Genomic DNA, 20,143 nt, shown 5'->3' on the forward strand with positions numbered 1-20,143 from the left:
TTTGGTATTCCAGTATAAACATGGCTGTTCCCCAACTTTGATGCGCGTGTTCAGTGTTGGTATCCCGTGTTACAAGTTCTCCATATATACCGTGCGCGTGTTGATCAGTTAGCTGTCTTGTGGTGGCAGAAAAAGGAATCTGTAAATGCAAGGCTATATAAAGGTAAATGCACTGAACTCTAGGTAAATGTCAAGATAAAGCGTCACAATTGTAGTTAGGACCTAAACTTGACATATACCAAGGAATCAAGGTTCTCACTTCTTTTTTGTTGATGTTTTTTGGTAGTTTGAGTTGTGGTTCAGGTTGTGGCTGATGATGATTCAGAGCGCACAACTGCGATGCCCGCCCCAGACGTCCAACTTCAACTTCGGTGCTGTCTTAGGAAGTGCCACCAGTCTTTTAAATTAAACATTTGTGTAAGGTCATATATAGTCATTTGTGTAGTTCTGATTCTGCTAACTTTAATTCTGATGACCACGTCAACTTGCTTTTTACTGTTTTCATGCTCTTTTTGGTCCAGCTCAAGTTACCAGTTGGTTCAGATTCAGATGTCCCTAATGACTGATAAAGCAATTAAAGGTATATTTTGTTTGCCTTAGGTACCTTTGTCCTTGCCCACTTCAACTTGCATCAGAGGACCAAGCCTTGCATGCCAATCTTTCATAATCAGAGGGACATCCTTGTCTGAGCTTAACAGAAAACTCCTTTTTCAGGCTGACAGCTGTGATTTAATTTTATTATGACCAAATTTCAAAATTTGAATTCATAACAACCTTCTTTGTTATGCCTTTGTTTGTGATGACAATGCACTATCATGGGCAATCAGATCATCTGTCACCATTGCCGCAAGAGAAGGACTGTGAGTCCACAGGAAACCAGGTAAATATATGTGTAAAATACCTCCTATTATGCCTTATTGCCAAAAATATACTTCACTAATCACTGATACCATCTTCATTCATAGCATTTTTCACACTGTCACTTGCATGTGCCTATCAATTCATCCTATGAACTGTGCTTCTAGTTGTACCATTGTTAGATTGATGGCTTGAAGTTTTTCCTTTTGAGCTTGGAGCTAAATGTTCTCTACTAATATGAACTAATGATTACTCCAAGGAAGGACTTATGGTCACATACCTGTTTTCTTTCCAGGTTAATTCATATTCTGCTGGTGGGATTGGACAATGCTGGAAAAACCACTGCAGCAAAATGCCTTGTTGGAGGTATGCCTTTTCAATATACATGCTTCCTACTTATTTGTGTATATTTTTATATATTTTTGTGTCTGAATCATTACTTATTGCCATTGCTTTTCATGCAAGTGTTGAATTGTTCAAAGGGTTGAAATTGAGGGCTGAATCATTAACCTATACAATATCTCATACCTACATTTTGTACCATCTGATTTTGATATGATCATTGTTTTTCCAAGTTTCTTTCCCTGTTGGATGCCACAACTCAACACATTCAAGGTGAAGTGTCTCAGGGACCAGAATCTGACCTCTCTCCATCTCTCTCCTCCCCCTCCCCCCTACAGAGCCGGTCTCGGCGCCGGCGCCGACGCTGGGCTTCTCCCGACTGGAGGTGCGCCGGCGCGGCTGGACCGTCGAGCTGTACGACGTTGGCGGCGGGCGCGGCATCCGCGGCATCTGGCGCAACTACCTGGCCGAGAGTCACGGCCTGGCGTTCGTCGTGGACGCCGCCGACACCGGCCGGACGGACGAGTGTCGCGACACGCTGCACGCGCTGCTCGGCGACCCGCGCGTCGCCGGCAAACCGGTGCTGATGTGAGTACGGCAGACACGTGGGAGTTGTGTGTTGCCCCACCTGAGGGGAGGGATGTGAACCACCCTGGCCTGTCTCTCTCCCCTGCAGGCTGCACTCCATTCAGGTTCAGCAGAGCTGGTAGACCTCACCTACTCGAAGTCGGGTCCCGACTTCAGCGACATCTATCGACCCAAGCTAGTTTACCTTTGTCAGCGTGCAGCTAGGAAGCTTAGACAAAGGGAGGGAGCTTATGGATGAGATTGAGTTGGTAAGCGAAAGGTAGGCTTTTTTGGCCTAGTCTGCCAAGTGAATTGATACTAACCGCTGCTATATTGCATATAAATTTGATTGAATGATACACCAATTAATCGTTTCTTTTACGATTCGCTCATTTTGACGGCAAACAGCTCAGTTTTGCCGCTCGATCTTTCAGCTCCTTTCAGCACAGTATTGCCGGTGTCTGTAGTGATGTCCAGGTATCGGTTCTCTTCTCGTGGTAGTCTCCATCTGCCGGAACTGCTCCGCGTCACTCCGCTCGTGCGTGGCTCGGCGCTCCGCCCTTCTATCGAGCCTTTGTGGCGGAACGAGAGCGCTACTTAGCTGCTCTCACTCGCCAGGCTTGTGTCATACACGGGTAATATTTGCCGATATTTTCAAATCGGTATCCATATTTATCATGAACCAGTCGTCGAGATCCAGCCTAACTTCGAAGTTCGACACGCGTTGGGTGGAGGTAGCGTAAACTCAGTCAATTTTCTTACGACAGCCATCGATCCGGTTTGTTTGAACGGGTGTTTGCACGCAGGCTATCGTGTCCGATTTTTGTCTCTGCGTGTGCTGGGTTGTCGGTAGTAAGTCGATCTGGACGTCTGATAGCCATTCTGAGCTGTGAGCGGAGTTTACCAGGCGTGGAGGGCGTGACGTGAAAGTGACGCAAGGGATGGTGCTGGGAACTATTATACGGCCTCTCATAGCTCTAGTAGTTTGTTCCTTCTTCGAATGAGGTAGTTTTGGCCTCTCGTATCTCAGCGCTGAAATGCATTACTGATACCTATGTTCCCCCTTTCTTCTTCTGCTTCGTCCAAGCTCTAAAGTCAACTCCAGTATGATGATATGGCTATCAATACGTTTGTCGAGCAGCACTTTTGTTGTCTTTCGCTCGATCCTATTCGTTGGTATGAGGAGCAATTCCAGTTTTGACACGTTTTGGTTCCTTTTTACTGACTTCTCAATTTTAGGTCTTTGTTTTCGATCAAAACAGTTTAATGAAGACCGCAACGCTGTATCACGAAAGGTCTCTGGCTCTAGATTCTCGAGAAGGTCTATGTTTTAAGACTGGCTTTACGTTAAAGCCAATACTACTCCAGTTCGGTTTGACCTAAGTTAATTACCGGTTTTATATTTTATTTGTCATTCCTCACGTAACCGGTTCATCGAATTTTGCGCCTAAAACGTAGTTGTGGACCTTTTATTTCTCCATGCGGCATCTTTTTCTTTACCTCTGCGATTGTACCAAACGACACGGGTGCATTTCGATAAGCTGATCATCGTTCTGCACCTGGATCGAATAGCGCAAAAGCTTAAAAACGGCTGTAATCGCTTTACGAAGGCTCGGGTGATCGTCGGCTTTGTGCTTTGGTTAACGTCCAATAAGAGCGCCTGGATACCATGCAAGTCCGCCGCTGCCACCGTCTGTCGTCCCTGTGGAGCCTGGTGCGCTCTGTGGTGTGCCTGCTGCTCTGGCTGGCCGGTGCCACCCTCGACTTTCTGTACCAGCTGGCAGTGTGCTCCGTCTGGCTGGTGGTGAGCGCCGCGCGCGCTCTGCTGGCGCTGACACTAGAGGCGGCGCGGGTGACCGGCTGGCTGGCCTACTACGCCGTGCGCACGCCGCTGTCGGCCGTCGTGCAGTGCGCCGCCGCGCTCCTCTGGCTGGTCAGACTCGTCGTTTCTGGTGTGCGCTTGTCCATCGTCTATGTTGGCCTTCTTTTTGTCACTGGCTGCCGCTGTGTAGGCGTCTTCCTGCTGAGAAACGCAGTGCGCCTGTACCGTGCTGTTGCGACTCTGCGATCCGCCTGGGCTGCCATCGTCCGCTATGAGGGCCATTGGCTCGGCAAAAAACGCTTCACCGGACTGATTATGAGTTATTTTCGTAAAAAGTGTCCGCAGCATGTACCACCATCTGTTTGTGAATTGGTTGAGGATAAACTGAAAGATGTGTAAATCTGTTTTGTTTTCTTTGCATGCTGTTCGTTCCCATTCCATGCAATATTCCATTTATGTGCTCAAAATCAATCGTTAAACATCTGGATAAAGAACTGCTACTTATAATAAAAAGTGTGCCTAGAGTTACATAATACATCGATCAAATAAGACATACAATGGGTCGACTTGGTCTCTCCTTGGAACTAATCGGATGTTTCGGCATGAAAGCCATTAAAAGAGCGTTAGTAACAGTGCCACGCGAGCCCATTTACAAAAATCAAGAAAGTGATAATCTAAATTCGGAGTTCGCGTCGTCAACAACTTTCTATGCGTGTTTTCATGTTATTTACATTTACTTAGAATATTTTTTTTTGCTATGTACACTTTCTACTCTAGTAATTTTCCCCCCTACGCTCATATTAAATCAGCCTCAGCGTAAGAAAACATGGACGAAGAAGATGAAGCAAAAGATTCTGTTTGCCTCCCACTCGCCGTAAACGCTCATATACCGTCTTCATAATGAAGGAAGCCCCTGAAGAGGGCATTTTATCGTCCCTGTGGAGCCTGGTGCGCTCTGTGGTGTGCCCGCTGCTCTGGCTGGCCGGTGCCACCCTCGACTTTCTGTACCAGCTGGCAGTGTGCTCCGTCTGGCTGGTGGTGAGCGCCGCGCGCGCTCTGCTAGCGCTGACACTAGAGGCGGCGCGGGTGACCGGCTGGCTGGCCTACTACGCCGTGCGCACGCCGCTGTCGGCCGTCGTCCAGTGCGCCGCCGCGCTCCTCTGGCTGGTCAGACTCGTCGTTGGTGGAGTCCATTTTTTCTTCTTGGTGGCGATTCCGAACATCCTGTGGGACGTGTGGTCGATCGTGGGCGGTGCCGTCCACCTTGTGTGTGTGCTGGTCTGCATGGTTGGCCTGGCCGTGTGCATTCTACTTTCGGTGACCTGCCGCAGCACGGCGCTAGTGGTCGGGCTCGGATGCGGCCTCGTCAAGAACGTCATGGCGCTCGTGTCGCGGGTTTTCGGCGGCGCCGTCCTGCCGGGACTGGTGTGACCTGGCACATTATCGGCTCTCTTCTGTCGACATATATTTTGGAAGCATCTTACATATGTGCGTCATCATCGATCGCTATATCTACTGCACGTCTGCCTTTCGCGCCTGCTCTTTTGTGTATCCAAATAAACAGTGCATTGTTTTTGCGATGACTGGGGTTTGAATGTTGAACGCATGCTTCTACTTATCAAGCAGCGTTTCTAAAAGAGAATCCATGGGTAGAGATCTCAAATGTGCCTCGTAATTTCCACTGCCCTAGACGGTGCCCTAACCGGTGCCTGATCAATCGAATGCAGCCCAGGCTGTTGCAGTGCTCTGCTCTTCTCTCTCTACCAAGTGTTATGATGTATTTTCGGCGATCTTTTTTATGGAATGTTTTCCGCTCATCCCCTCAACACTTATCTAGCACCAACAAGGGTCCTTGCAATTTTAGCTAGGCCGAGAGCTAAAGGCCTTCATCGTATCGATCTATTCCATGTGGAGAGCTGTTTGTAAAAGCCGTCACGAGCTTTTCTTCGAAAGCCTGTCTCACCTTGCGATCTTCGACGAATACGAATAAGTGCGTCAGATTATGAGTTATTACCTTGCTTGTTACGACTCACCGCGCTGTGGGGTTGTTCAGTTTGTGTTTCTGCTGGTTTTCTATTGCAAGTCAGGAAAACATGATACATTCTTTACTCTATTATCTACCAAGGAACAAATCAGGATAAGCTGAGCCGAGAAATGGCGGTTATATTTCTCACGCTGGCAGGGGCTGTCACTTTTGCCATTCATTGTATATGGTGGTGCTTTTCAGCTGTATTGTATTGCCTTTTTATGTCAGTTTCCGCAGTTGCAACTGCATTGTATTTATGTATCAAAATTTGTGTGATTTGTTTGTTTGAAATTACGAAGAATATTTTGACTGCATTGTACAAGACTCTTAAATTCATTGTAATAGCCATCATTCGAACCAGCGAGTTTCTTATCATCGCTTCATACGTGATGGTGCGGTGTCTTTTATTTATTTACATCCCTCTCTTGATATCGGCCATCATCGCCATACTCAACTGGATCTGCGAGGTGATATGGATGCTAGTCTACAGCGTGTGCCTTGGGGTGTGCGTCGCCATCTCCATCGTATGTTTCTCCTTCAACGCCATCGTCGGCGCCGTCTGCTGCGTGGCCACCATGTCGATGACGCTGCTGTGCGAGCTGCTCTCGGGGACGGTGCAGCTGGTCAGCGGCGCCGTCTGCAGCCTGGTCGGCTGGGCGTGCTGCACACTCACACAGTGCGTGGACGGCACGTGCTCGTGCCTGAAGACGCTGGCCGCGCCGCCGCCGGACCCCCAGGACCCGATCCCGGCCGACCCGACGCCGGACCCGATGGCCGCCTTCTCACTGATCGGGCCGCTGCCGCGCCCCAGCCGCTCGCGGTCGGCTCGTCTGCGGCGGCCGTCCTCCACTGCCGCGCCGGCGCCGCCGGGACCGATCCCCTGCCCGCCGGTGCTGCCGGCGCCGGCGTGCACGGCGGCCGCGCCCTGCCCGCCGGCCGTGTGTGCCGTGCCGGCCCCGGCCCCCTGCCCGCCGCCGCCCCGGCGCCCCGTGTCCCGGGTGCGCGGCTGCCGCTCTCTGGAGGTGGTGGGCACGGCGGCGGGGGGCGCCGGTCAGCGACTGACGCGCAGTATGCCCGAGCAGCGGTGTCGCCAGACCGAGGAGCCGCGGCCGGTCACCCGGCACGTGCACATCCGGCCGGTGCCCAGTCCGTCGCGGCGGCGGCGCAAACTGCGCAGACTGAGACGGGACTGCGACTGGGAGGTGGCGCACGACTGCGGAGTCGACTGCAGAAAGTAGCCTTCCGACCGTCTGAACTCAAGTACCACCGCTCCTCAGCCCAACTGTGGTGGAGCTATGGGAGAACCGATGTCAGCAGGCCGATGATTCTGCATACGGGTTGAAAAACGATTTCCAAATGAATCCACATGGATGTGGATTGTGGATGGATGGTGACTGGGCAACAATATGAATGTGCTGCTTCTATGAATGCCCGTGCACGCGGCTTGTGCAAGTTTTGATGGATTCTGCTAGCATGTGGTGGATTCCAGTGATAATGTTGTGACTTGTGCTATTTATGTGACAATGAACCGTATTTCTGCAACGTCTCTTGTATTTTTTTTTTAATGAAAATACATAAATGTATCTGCACCACCATATGGCAGACCTAGCATGTGGCTGCTAGATAATCGAAATTGGACACACATGCATCCTCAGCTGGGTCTGCTCGAGCCTAACAAGCGAATTTCACACCTTCCATCCATACGAGGCATATTCGAACCACCCCCTGGCTTATAAGTGATGCAATCTTGGCCTGGCTCGCGGGATCCACGAATCTGGTATGAACGTCACACACTAGAAATTTACCGTCCCTCCGGGTCACTGACATGTTGAAATCTTTGCCTCCTTTCATTAATTAATTGAACGATTGATTAATTGATTCGTTCATTCGTTTATTCTGGCATGCATTCATTAGTTTATTCATTCATTCATTCATTCATTCATTCATTCATTCATTCATTCATTCATTCATTCATTCATCCATTCATTTCTTCGTTCATTGTGCTTGATTGATTGATTCATTCATATAACAAACAAGCACTTACCACCTGCATTTCCCAGCTAACCGATCCCCCCCCCCCCCCTCTATCGGCAGCCTGGCCAACAAGCAGGACGAGCCGTCGGCTCTGGACGAGGTGGAGCTGAACGAACGGCTACAGCTGGAGGCGGCCGCCAACCAGCACCGCTGTCCGATGAGGATCGAACTGTGCGCCGCGCGGCCCGGCGCCGCCGCCGCCGGGAAGAGGAAGCACCTCGGCATCCAGACCGGCTTCGAGTGAGTGGCTGGCGGGGAAGGATGGAGGGGGGGGGGAGGGGAGGTTTCTCGGGCTATGGCTATGTTGGTTTATACTGTCAAAATGGTATTTCAGATAAAGATTTTTGGCTGCTTTGCGCCCAAACCGTTCGTGGTTTACTCTCTTTGCATTTTGGTCGGTAGGTATGGTTTGAAAATTGGATGGTGTGCTTTGGCCGATAATTTCGATATGGGATACTCAGAAACCGTGTCTGTTGATAGCATTAGCGTCGCCACGGGGGGGGGGGGGGGGGGAGCTTGCCCCCCAACCTCGGACCGGGCACCCCCTGAGATCGATACAGATTCGATGAGATTTTGGAGTCGGGAAAAATGGGGGTACCTTTCTGAGAATGCCTGTGAGGTCAGACTCGGTTGGAGCGTGCAGTTCAAACCAGAGTCTGACTCGCAGTCGCCAAAATCTTCAAGACTCCGAGTCCAGCCTCGGAAATGTCAATGCTGTGATTCATTCCATGTTCCTAGTTCGTTCTTTATTACATTTTACAGCTGATTTTCATAAGTTTTGGAGTGCTGACACAATTTTCGTTCAAAGCGTGAAACGAAATCTTCGGGGCCTTTCTCAACTCTCGTCAAATGTCTGCGACAGGCTCAAGTAGGTACCGTACAAGTGTCGCAGGGCTCATGAGCTTGCTTTAAACAAAGGCTCCTAAGGAGCTCCACTGAGCCCTAAATAAGCTTTCAGAGGGCCCAAACCGGCCTCTGAAAGTCCCACTGGTGTCCATGTTCTCTGAGGGCCCATACAGGGATCTTTGAGCCTTCGAACATTTCTGAGAACCTTAACTGGCCTCTGATAGTTCAGCCAAACTTTTGAGGCGACAGACTTTGCTAACCCCAAGCCGGCATCTGAGGGGTCACAGCTCACGTGTCCCTCTGAGGTCCGCAACACATGTTTATTATGTCCCTACGTAGGGTCCTTAGGGATTCGACAGAGACCCCGAGGGTTCACACTGTTATCCGAGGGCTCCAAACTCACCCTGGGCCTAGTCTCTCAGCGCCCGCCGCCCACTCTGGCTTCTGAGGGCCCCACCTTGGGCTCGGAAAGCCCTAAAGCACCACGTACACGTAAATATTTGAGGTGGCCCACGCCGATCTCCGGGATCCTAAGCATGCTTCTGAGAGTCAGTACTGACCCTGAGTGGCCTGAAATGGCCTGGAAGTCCCAAACCTATCTCTAAGGGATCCCTTGCCGCTATGCCGTGCGTAACTTTTGGTTCCGTTTAACAGTTTTTGTTCGCGTTTGCAGCGCTTCCCTTCACACGAAAAAACGAGAAACTTTTGTTCACACTCGAGTGAACAAAACACTTCCTCTCACTGGAGCAAAGATGAATTACTTCCGATTCACACTTCCGACATTCACGCTCCGCCGAATGCCCAACTTAGCTACGATCGGCGGCTGGGATAAGTCCTATGCATTTCACGTAAAACCTCTGCATGCATGCGTGAATGGAGGTTTTAGCAGGGTGATCCGATTAAATGGAGCGTTTTTCACCTTTTTCTGGGTAATGATCATGAGCGTCGAGCGTCTGCACAGGGGCCCTCTGCAGTGCGTCGGCAATCGCAGCCACTATATACATACTATAATTATACCAGTCGTTTTTGTCATGAAATTTCAAAATTTCGTGTTTTTCTGTAAAAAAATTACATGTCATAGCTAGAAGGAAACCTAGTTTGTCACCATCGGATTCCTCGCACCATTGCGCGTCGAATGATTACGGAGCGAGCGAAGCGAGCGTAGTCTTTCCTTAGATTAACAGAAATTTCTGAGTATGAGCCAGGGGTGTCGATTTGTGAAAATGGTTGGGGGTGCCCGGAGCTTTAACCCTCGCCCGTATACATTGGGGGGGGGGGGGGAGGGGGTCGAACGGACCCCCTCGGTTTTTCGCGAATAACTCGCGTAAACAGCGGCCGATCACGACGAAACTTTCAGTATTGCCCTCGCGTTGATCAATTTTACACCTATCCTTGAAATTTCATGACCCTAACCCAAATGACCTTTGACCTGTGACCTACTTTTCGAGACCATGTTTGGCCGGAATAGCGATTTGGCGTATGTCGGCTCGCATTAGCCGCGCGTTTGCAGTCTTTTCGTGGTTTCAAGCGTTCAAACATGTGATATGATGTTGCTCCCATGCATTAGGGTGGGTGTCAAGGTCACCTGAAGGTCAGGTCAGGTCATTGACCTTTGATGACCATTGACCTTTGATGACCTCGGTTCACTTTTTCGAGTTTTACATGTTTCTAGGCTAGTTTTTGGAGCTGAATTCGAATTTAGCAACCATATGAACATTTACGAAGTAGTTTTGGTGCCTTCGTAACATGTTACGAAGCTGTCACATATGCTATTGTTTTCGATAAAACTGCATTGTGTTAGTATCAGGGCCTCGGATAACATGTTCACTGGGTGGTCAGTCGCCCACCCAGTAGCGATTTTTTCCCACCCAGTGGAGTGTGTTTGTCCACACAGTAAAGACGGAGACGGACAGCAGTTTTACCCGCGCTGGTCCGTTGCTCAGCGAATTCCGCGCCGGGCCGGGGGTGTGTGTCTAAACACCCCCGTCTAACTCGGCTCCTGGGCCACGTAGCGACAAGCGGTAGGCGGCATTGGAAAGACAGTTAAAATGAAGAGAATAGCTACTTGATCTTTATTAGGTCAGGTCAACGCTCAGGTGACAAGAGGTCATAAAAGGTCAAGTTTGGATTGTTTGAACAATTTTCGAAAACCTGGCGCATAATTTGGGAACTAATATAGCTGCAGCGCCGCGGAAAAGCGCATTCGATAGCTCTTTCAACCTCTTTCGGCAAAGTAGTCCTCAGATTTGACCTCAGGTCAACGGCTTCGCATAAACTCTCCAGAGGGCAAAAACTCCAATAATAGCCACTTATGAAAAAGTTTTTTTTCTGCCATAGCTTTTTACTCGAGAAAGTCATGACATTTATTTTGCCAGCCATCATGTTCTTCTTATCAAGACGCGTCGAATAAACTATAGTTTGACCCAGACATGTGCTTGGATCCGAGAGCTGGATCTATGATCTCAGTGGATCTCTCGACAAAATAGAGGGGTTGGATCTATGATCCGAGTGGATCTCTCGACAAAATTCAGGGGTTGGATCTATGATCTGAATGGATCTCTTGACAAAATTTAGGGGTCAGATCTATGATCTCTGAGGATCCAGCGGGCTAAAATTTGTGGAGGACCTATGATCTGTATCAGACATGTGCTTGGATCCGGAAAAATGGATCTGAGATCCGATCCCATGGATCCCGATCCGAGATCCATTCAGATCATAGATCCAACCCCTCAATTTTGTCGAGAGATCTACTGGGATCATAGATCTGACCCTTCAATTTTGTCGCTAGATCCACTCGGATCATAGATCTGGCTCCCCAATTTTGTCGTGAGATCCATTGGGATCATAGCTCATACATAGGTGCTCAAAATGTTAACAACTTTCTTTCATAAGAAGTTATGAATACCAAAGTATGGTTAGAAACAAACAATCTTATACAAACACCATATTAGTAAAGGCATCCAGTTACATTAAACAGAATACAAAATAAAGGAGGCTCATGACGGTCACAACTTGAGAGAATTGAGTGACATGAAGATTGTTCACAGTTCACATACCAACAGAAAAGTTTGCATTAACAATTAACATAGAGGTAAGTCAAAGTAATGACTAATGAACAATACATAACTAGGTACCTACCACATCACAATTCATGTTAGAATCTACATAATGATATTGATAAGACAATCTCATTGATCTTGCATTAGACAACCATGAGGCTTTCCAGTTTCCAGCTACCACAATTGATTGATAAACAATAAAAGATGATACTGACACACGTGGCTTGGTTAGGTAAAGGTATTTCAATCTATTGAAAGAAATACCTTACCTTACCTTACCTTACGGTGTTCGGGCATAATAAAGGCCAACTCGGCCTGGAGGTCCCGTTCTAACCGAGCTCCTGTCCCTTTTGCCATTTGTTAATCCGTGTTTGGTATATGATACCAGTGATGGCCCCAGTGGGCATCGAGTCTCGCCTTGAACGAGTCCACGGTGGGGGCACTGACCACTTGAGCAGGTAGGCCGTTCCAGTCGTTCACGGCCCTGACTGCGAATGCAGCTCTCCTCAGTCTGCTGACCGCCTCTGGCTTGCGGAGCTTGTGTGGGTGACCTCGTGTAACGGCACCCGTGGCGGGGCAGAAGAGATCCGTGACTTCAACATCAACCCCTCCATGGAACATCTGGTAGGTGAATATCATGTCGCCCCGTTTGCGTCGGTAGTACAGCGATGGAAGTTTCAGAGCCCTGAGCCTCTCTTGGTAGGGCAGGTGGCGAAGGTTGGCCACCATGCGCGTAGCTCTGCGCTGTACCCTCTCCACCAGCTTCTGGTCCGCCCTGTTGAAAGGGCCCCACACGAGGTTGCCGTACTCGAGGTGCGGGCGCACCAGGGACTTGTAAAGCAGCGGCAGCGTGCACTCGTTTATCAGCAAGAATGAGCGACGGATCACAGCGAGAATCTGGTTGGCCTTGGCTACGGCTGCTGAAGCATGTTGTCTGAACTTCAGCTCGTCATCGACTTGCACGCCCAGATCCTTCTCCACCCGCACGACGCTCATCTCAGAGTCTCTCATCACATACTGCTTTGCTGGGTTGTTTCGTCCGAGGTGCATGACCTTACACTTCGCCTCATTGAAGGGGAGTTGCCAGGCGTCCGCCCAGTTGACCAGAGCCTCGAGGTCAGACTGGAGGCTAGACGCAGCGAGAGTAGAGGCTACCGTGGAGTACAGCTTCGTGTCGTCCGCGAACATCGTCAGCGAGGAACCAACAACCTCAGGCATGTCATTAATGAAAATCAAGAACAGTAGTGGACCCAGGACCGAGCCTTGGGGTACCCCGCTGACCACCTCCGACCAGTCAGATGACTGACCATTAATCACTACCTGCTGTCTCCTGGCTCTCAGGAAAGCCCCGATCCATGTGATCAGCTTACCGCTCACCCCATGACTCCTGAGTTTATAGAGGAGTCGCTGGTGAGGAACGGAGTCGAAAGCCTTCTGGAAGTCCAGGTACATTACATCGACAGGCTTATGATTCTCTAGGGCCCTGCTCCAGTCATCAAGCACTTTGACCAGCTGGGTGCTGCAGGAACGCTTTGGCCGGAAGCCATGCTGGCAGTCTGCCCACAGGTGGTTCTCTGAGAAGTGCTGATAGATTGTGTCTCTGATGAGGGATTCCAGTATTTTACAGACAACAGAGGTAAGGCTGACCGGCCGATAGTTGCCAGGGTCCTGTCTGTTCCCTTTCTTAAATATAGGTACTATCCTCCCCAGTGTCCAGTCCCGAGGAACCATGCCCAAGTCCAGAGATCTCCGGAAAAGTAGCGAAAGAGGTCGGCTCAGAGCGCGGCGTGCCTCCCGTAACACCTTTGGGTGTATGTTATCTGGTCCAGGAGCACTGGACGGGTTGAGGGCCTGTAACTTTTGTTCAATGGCCTCCGGTGTGATTCGGATATCGGTTACCTCTGGAGTAGTGCTGGCGCTGGCAAGGGTTGGAATGTCTGTGAGCCGTTCTTGAGTAAAAACACTGCCAAACTGCGCATTTAGAATGTCAGCCTTCGCCTTATCATCACTCATCAGATCTCCTGAGCAATTCCGAAGATCCCCTATACCTGTCTTTGTTTTAAGTCTCGAGTTAGTATACCTCCAGAAGGCCTTCGGATTCTCTTTCAAATCGGTAGCCAATTGAGTTTCGAAGTCTCTACGGAGTTTGCGTGTGAGGACTCGAAGCTTATTTCTGCAGACTCTAAATCTAGCCAAGTCCAATGGATCCTTAGTGGACGTGTATGTGCGCCAAAGACTGTGTTTTTCTTTCCTCAACCTAAGGGCATGGCTCGTCATGTAGATATTTTTCCTCGATTTGGAACTTCTAGCAGTGGGTACAGTGGCAGTAACAAAAGAGGTCAGAGAATTCCTAAAATACTGGTACCCTGCCTCAATGTCCAGTGAAGCCAGACGTTCCCAGTTTGCCTCAGCTATCATCTCCTGGAGTTGTCCAAAGTTGGCTCTGTGAAAGTTTAACCTTTCCTGTACATTCTCGGAACGGGTACTGTAGCACTTGAGATTGAATCTCATTACTATGTGGTCACTCTTAATATTTGATAAAATAAACTGAGATATAAACAAAAGTATAAAAATATTCAACAGCCTGCGGAAGCGATGGGAAGCGAAATATCAATTTTAATGGCCTTGGATATTTACCGTAAAATGATTATTCAGTATCTAAATTGAACTCGTGACGTCATTTCAAATAACAAATGAGCTAGGCGTTTTACCTTCGAGTATAATGAAGATAAATAAAAAATCAAACTGGAAATTCAAAAGTCTGGAGCTTTTTTTAAAGAATGTTCATTTTTTCTGCCTCACATGATTTTACGATACAATCGTTTGTTAATATCATCTTTGTAGCGTTGAATTTAATGACGTAAACGTAAGCTGAAACGGTATTATATGGCCCTGAGCGGTGTGCGCCTTGCATCTTAATTTTATTCACTTTTCAAAAGAATAACAATATCTTACGTCAATAGTTTAGAGGGCCTATTACGGGGAATCTTTTGGAATCATTACTGTCTTGGTCAAATTAAGATTTTTCATTGGTCAAACGATAATGACGTAATAAAACCATATTACCAAAACGTGAGCTGTGAATTTCGTTTGTCTTTTTTTGGGAGGCTCTCTCATAACAAAAGCACAGCATGGCACCACACCAACACGTGGCAGCTGGCAGGATGCCAAAAGTGGCCAAAAGTAGGTAATCTGAAGAAGTTGATGCCATTTTTGAACTTGTAATTTTATTAGGAAAGTATTAGAGGTTGGTTGCTATTCTTACTAAATCGAAATTGTGTTGCACATACTAATAGCTCATATCAATATGAACATTCTGGATTCAGGATTGGGATTTCATACCTGGCAGAAGTGGATTGCTGGATTATTTTTAACAAAACTGACCTATTTGGCTTCCAGGTTTGATTTCCTAACATCTGTCCATAGGCGGCAGAACAGGGAGGGGGTGTGGCACCAGTGTACAGTGCCCCCCATAGAGTTTGGCATTTTAGCATTAGCCCTACTGGCGTTGCAGAAAGAATGGGACCAAAATGAAAATCTGCAGTGCCCTGCTGCCACTGCATCTGTCTGTACTGTTTGTTCTTTGAATTAAAGTGGCTGTAGCTTGTTGATAAGATTGTCATCAGTGCTGTCATGAAAAAGTTACAATTGGTCACAAAAAGTAGCAATATGCATGTTCTTGGTTTATTTTAAATGTAGTACAAATGTTGTTTATTTAAATTCAAATTTAATGATGATACCTAATGATCACAAGTGGTCTTAACCAATAACCATGTCCACAAGTGATAATTCTCAATTGTATTGCACTGTAAGGTGTACAATTATGTAGGATAAGGGTTTCATTGGCTACATGTTGTCGTGAGATCCATACAGATCATAGGTCCTCCACAAATTTTAGCCCGCTGGATCCACAGAGATCATAGATCTGACCCCTAAATTTTGTCAAGAGATCCATTCAGATCATAGATCCAACCCCTGAATTTTGTCGAGAGATCCACTCGGATCATAGATCCAACCCCTCTATTTTGTCGAGAGATCCACTGAGATCATAGATCCAGCTCTCGGATCCAAGCACATGTCTGATCTGTATGGATCTCACGACAACATGTAGCCAATGAAACCCTTATCCTACATAATTGTACACCTTACAGTGCAATACAATTGAGAATTATCACTTGTGGACATGGTTATTGGTTAAGACCACTTGTGATCATTAGGTATCATCATTAAATTTGAATTTAAATAAACAACATTTGTACTACATTTAAAATAAACCAAGAACATGCATATTGCTACTTTTTGTGACCAATTGTAACTTTTTCATGACAGCACTGATGACAATCTTATCAACAAGCTACAGCCACTTTAATTCAAAGAACAAACAGTACAGACAGATGCAGTGGCAGCAGGGCACTGCAGATTTTCATTTTGGTCCCATTCTTTCTGCAACGCCAGTAGGGCTAATGCTAAAATGCCAAACTCTATGGGGGGCACTGTACACTGGTGCCACACCCCCTCCCTGTTCTGCCGCCTATGGACAGATGTTAGGAAATCAAACCTGGAAGCCAAATAGGTCAGTTTTGTTAAAAATAATCCAGCAATCCACTTCTGCCAGGTATGAAATCCCAATCCTGAATCCAGAATGTTCATATTGATATGAGCTATTAGTATGTGCAACACAATTTCGATTTAGTAAGAATAGCAACCAACCTCTAATACTTTCCTAATAAAATTACAAGTTCAAAAATGGCATCAACTTCTTCAGATTACCTACTTTTGGCCACTTTTGGCATCCTGCCAGCTGCCACGTGTTGGTGTGGTGCCATGCTGTGCTTTTGTTATGAGAGAGCCTCCCAAAAAAAGACAAACGAAATTCACAGCTCACGTTTTGGTAATATGGTTTTATTACGTCATTATCGTTTGACCAATGAAAAATCTTAATTTGACCAAGACAGTAATGATTCCAAAAGATTCCCCGTAATAGGCCCTCTAAACTATTGACGTAAGATATTGTTATTCTTTTGAAAAGTGAATAAAATTAAGATGCAAGGCGCACACCGCTCAGGGCCATATAATACCGTTTCAGCTTACGTTTACGTCATTAAATTCAACGCTACAAAGATGATATTAAAGGTAGTGTGCCACCTTTGAAAGATTTCCCATTTTATTTTTCCTAGGATAAGAAGCTTCTGTTTTTACCTAATATCGCAAAAAAAATCAAAAATGGGCCTGGAATAGTGCCTTTTTCGCCTAAAAGTTTATCGGTTTTTAGATATGTATAACAACTGTAGTGGGCTCACCTGCAAACAGGCGTCGGGCAACAATCGCGAATGCGGCGCACTTGTGACAATAAGCAAAGGTCATTATAGTGTTACGACCATACGACGTACGGGAATGAGTTATCAGCTGTCTAATAGTAGACAACACAATGTCGAGCCTTAAACTGTAAGCCCGTATTGGTATTGTTTCTTTTATTTGGCTGTCGAACATTATTTATGGTTTGAAATATGATTTTATGTAAAATAATTGATATGAAAAAGCCGTCTTATAAGTTATGACCCCATTTCACCACACGCAAGTGGCAGAAATGACAATGATCAGCTGACGCATTTTTCTTGGCCGAAGTCAGAGCGCGCAGCCCGACGCACCACCACCGCACCACAAAGTATGAGCAGAAGCCGCGCCCAAAGCCAGGGCCCCGGTAACGTGAGGTAGCCGAGTCGGGGCAGCGTGCGCTGACCCAAGCCGGGGCCGCAGCTTTGGGCGCGGTCTACCGCATCCCCGCGGGCAGCCCCGGGCTATCACATGACACCGGGAGGACGCGCGGCTCCGGCTTGGGTCAGCGCACGCTGCCCTGACTCGGCTACCTCACGTTACCGGGGCCCTGGCTTTGGGCGTGGTCTACCGCACCACCTAACAGGCGTGTTCGAAACCGCAGGAGCTGATGATGAACGGGTTTATCGAAACTTGATTGGATGAGCATATCGGTAATAGCGATTTCAGTGTGTGCATTTATTGTTCATAGTGGTGTGAAATGTGGTTGGGGTACGACCGACAACCCGTCGGGGCGAATTTCGCACTGGGGTACTCAAAATTTGAAGAATTTAAGACGTTTCCATGAGTTTTGAAGGTATGGATAAGTTCTAAAAATCCGGTTCTCCTTATCTGGGCCATTAACTCCATACGGTCCAAGAAAGCTGGCACACTACCTTTAACAAACGATTGTATCGTAAAATCATGTGAGGCAGAAAAAATGAACATTCTTTAAAAAAAAGCTCCAGACTTTTGAATTTCCAGTTTGATTTTTTATTTATCTTCATTATACTCGAAGGTAAAACGCCTAGCTCATTTGTTATTTGAAATGACGTCACGAGTTCAATTTAGATACTGAATAATCATTTTACGGTAAATATCCAAGGCCATTAAAATTGATATTTCGCTTCCCATCGCTTCCGCAGGCTGTTGAATATTTTTATACTTTTGTTTATATCTCAGTTTATTTTATCAAATATTTCTTTCAATAGATTGAAATACCTTTACCTAACCAAGCCACGTGTGTCAGTATCATCTTTTATTGTTTATCAATCAATTGTGGTAGCTGGAAACTGGAAAGCCTCATGGTTGTCTAATGCAAGATCAATGAGATTGTCTTATCAATATCATTATGTAGATTCTAACATGAATTGTGATGTGGTAGGTACCTAGTTATGTATTGTTCATTAGTCATTACTTTGACTTACCTCTATGTTAATTGTTAATGCAAACTTTTCTGTTGGTATGTGAACTGTGAACAATCTTCATGTCACTCAATTCTCTCAAGTTGTGACCGTCATGAGCCTCCTTTATTTTGTATTCTGTTTAATGTAACTGGATGCCTTTACTAATATGGTGTTTGTATAAGATTGTTTGTTTCTAACCATACTTTGGTATTCATAACTTCTTATGAAAGAAAGTTGTTAACATTTTGAGCACCTATGTATGAGCTATGATCCCAATGGATCTCACGACAAAATTGGGGAGCCAGATCTATGATCCGAGTGGATCTAGCGACAAAATTGAAGGGTCAGATCTATGATCCCAGTAGATCTCTCGACAAAATTGAGGGGTTGGATCTATGATCTGAATGGATCTCGGATCGGGATCCATGGGATCGGATCTCAGATCCATTTTTCCGGATCCAAGCACATGTCTGGTTTGACCTTTGAAATTTGACCCCGGGTCAAGGTCAAGACCTGACCGGAAAAGGTTATGTTGCATGTCAGTCGATCCGTTCAGTCGATCATCGCTCTAGCATGCGCCTACCAGAAGTTATTAACGAAAAACTGTTAGGCTCCCTTTTGTGACCTGAGATGACCTCAGGGATATAACCCGCGAGTTGCTGGGGGGGGGGGGGCGTTAAACGCCCCCACTTTTTTCGCCGGGCCATAGCATAAAAACGGCGCGCCAAATTTTGGGTATCTGTAGGGAATTAATAGAAGTTTATTGTGACAAAGTTTTAAAAAAATCGGTCGGAAAATTTTTGAGATATCGAGGTTTTAGTGACGTCATGATTTCTGAGTTTTCGACCAAAAACGGCATATGTTAAAAAAATCATATAAAATCCCAGAATAGACATACAGACATGCCGTAAACGCCATTAGACTGCCAATACCATGAACAATCAAATGGCTATCTTCGATTATTGATTATTGTTCCGCATTTTCCAAAATCTTGAACTGAATCTTGGCAATTTCTCGTGACTACTTCACGACCATGATACATGCATTTCTTAAATTGAGCTTTTTTAGGCAAACACGTACACATATGATAAAATGAATGTCAATATCGTGTTCTACGCCCCAAATTACCCATAAAACATGTGTCACAGGCTGCGAATATCAGTTTTTATTTTCGGGGATATGTGCCTGCCCGGTTGACCTGACCTTGACCCTGACCTGTGCTTGACTGACCCCTGCATGGAGCTGACACTCTTGTAGGCCTTATATGGTGGATTTTGCACCGTTTTGACAGAGTTTATGACAAGAGGCGCTCATTGCGAAGTCCTGAAGTCCATGCTACTGAAAGCCCGATTTCAGGTGTTTGACCTGACCTTGACCTGACCTGTGACCTCAAAATTCAACTTTAAAGTACCTACTCATCTGAAGCGTCTCGTTGCGTTCTTTCGTTTGCCGCCTCGTGCGTTTCGCTGCGCCTATTAGTTCTCGAGTTATCGGCTGGGGGCGTTTAACGCCCCCCCCCCCCCCCCAGCAAACGGTGGGTGGCGAAATACCCCAGTAACTGCCGGGATAAGGAAGCGTCACGTCATTTTCACGTCGGGTGTGATTTTCCAGTTCAGTGTGTCATGTTGAATTGTTAACCCGCGCCCTGCTGGGGGGGTGTTTGAACACCCCCCCTTGTGGTTTTTCGCTAATATCATACATCAATTCTACACATGTTGTGAAAATTTCAGACCAAGGTCATTCAAGGTCAGGTCACCAGGTCACTTGAAGTGACCTCACCTCATAAAAAGTTTCAATGTCTGTCATAGCTACACCGAGTGACTGATCGCTTTGAAACTTTCAGCGATTGCTAAGAGCAATAGCATGTACA

The 20,143-nt window shown here is 47.0% G+C and overlaps 2 protein-coding genes across 5 annotated transcripts in view; both read left to right on the forward strand.

Annotated features, from left to right (window-relative positions):
• LOC122379655 (ADP-ribosylation factor-like protein 13B) overlaps positions 1-20,143 on the forward strand; it is a 27,064-nt gene continuing 6,921 nt past the window's right edge. The window contains exons 1-5 of one of the 4 annotated variants that reach the window (XM_043362031.1): positions 1-163; positions 715-880; positions 1,154-1,224; positions 1,539-1,788; positions 7,710-7,889. In XM_043362031.1, the coding sequence (XP_043217966.1) occupies positions 816-880; positions 1,154-1,224; positions 1,539-1,788; positions 7,710-7,889 (566 nt within the window). In that variant the 5' untranslated portion in view covers positions 1-163; positions 715-815. Of the gene's footprint in view, positions 164-296; positions 372-714; positions 881-1,153; positions 1,225-1,538; positions 1,789-7,709; positions 7,890-20,143 lie in introns of those variants that run through there. The other 3 variants (XM_043362032.1, XM_043362030.1, XM_043362033.1) reach the window with 3 other exon arrangements.
• On the forward strand, positions 3,252-5,169 carry LOC122379658. Its single transcript, XM_043362036.1, has 2 exons — positions 3,252-3,700; positions 4,757-5,169. The coding sequence occupies exons 1-2, from the start codon at positions 3,437-3,439 to the stop codon at positions 5,018-5,020; spliced, it is 528 nt and encodes a 175-aa protein (XP_043217971.1). The 5' UTR covers positions 3,252-3,436; the 3' UTR covers positions 5,021-5,169.

Source organism: Amphibalanus amphitrite, unplaced genomic scaffold (genome assembly GCF_019059575.1).
Source record: "Amphibalanus amphitrite isolate SeventyFive unplaced genomic scaffold, NRLGWU_Aamphi_draft 000082F_arrow, whole genome shotgun sequence".
In the NCBI taxonomy this organism is placed as follows: Eukaryota; Metazoa; Arthropoda; class Thecostraca; order Balanomorpha; family Balanidae; genus Amphibalanus; species Amphibalanus amphitrite.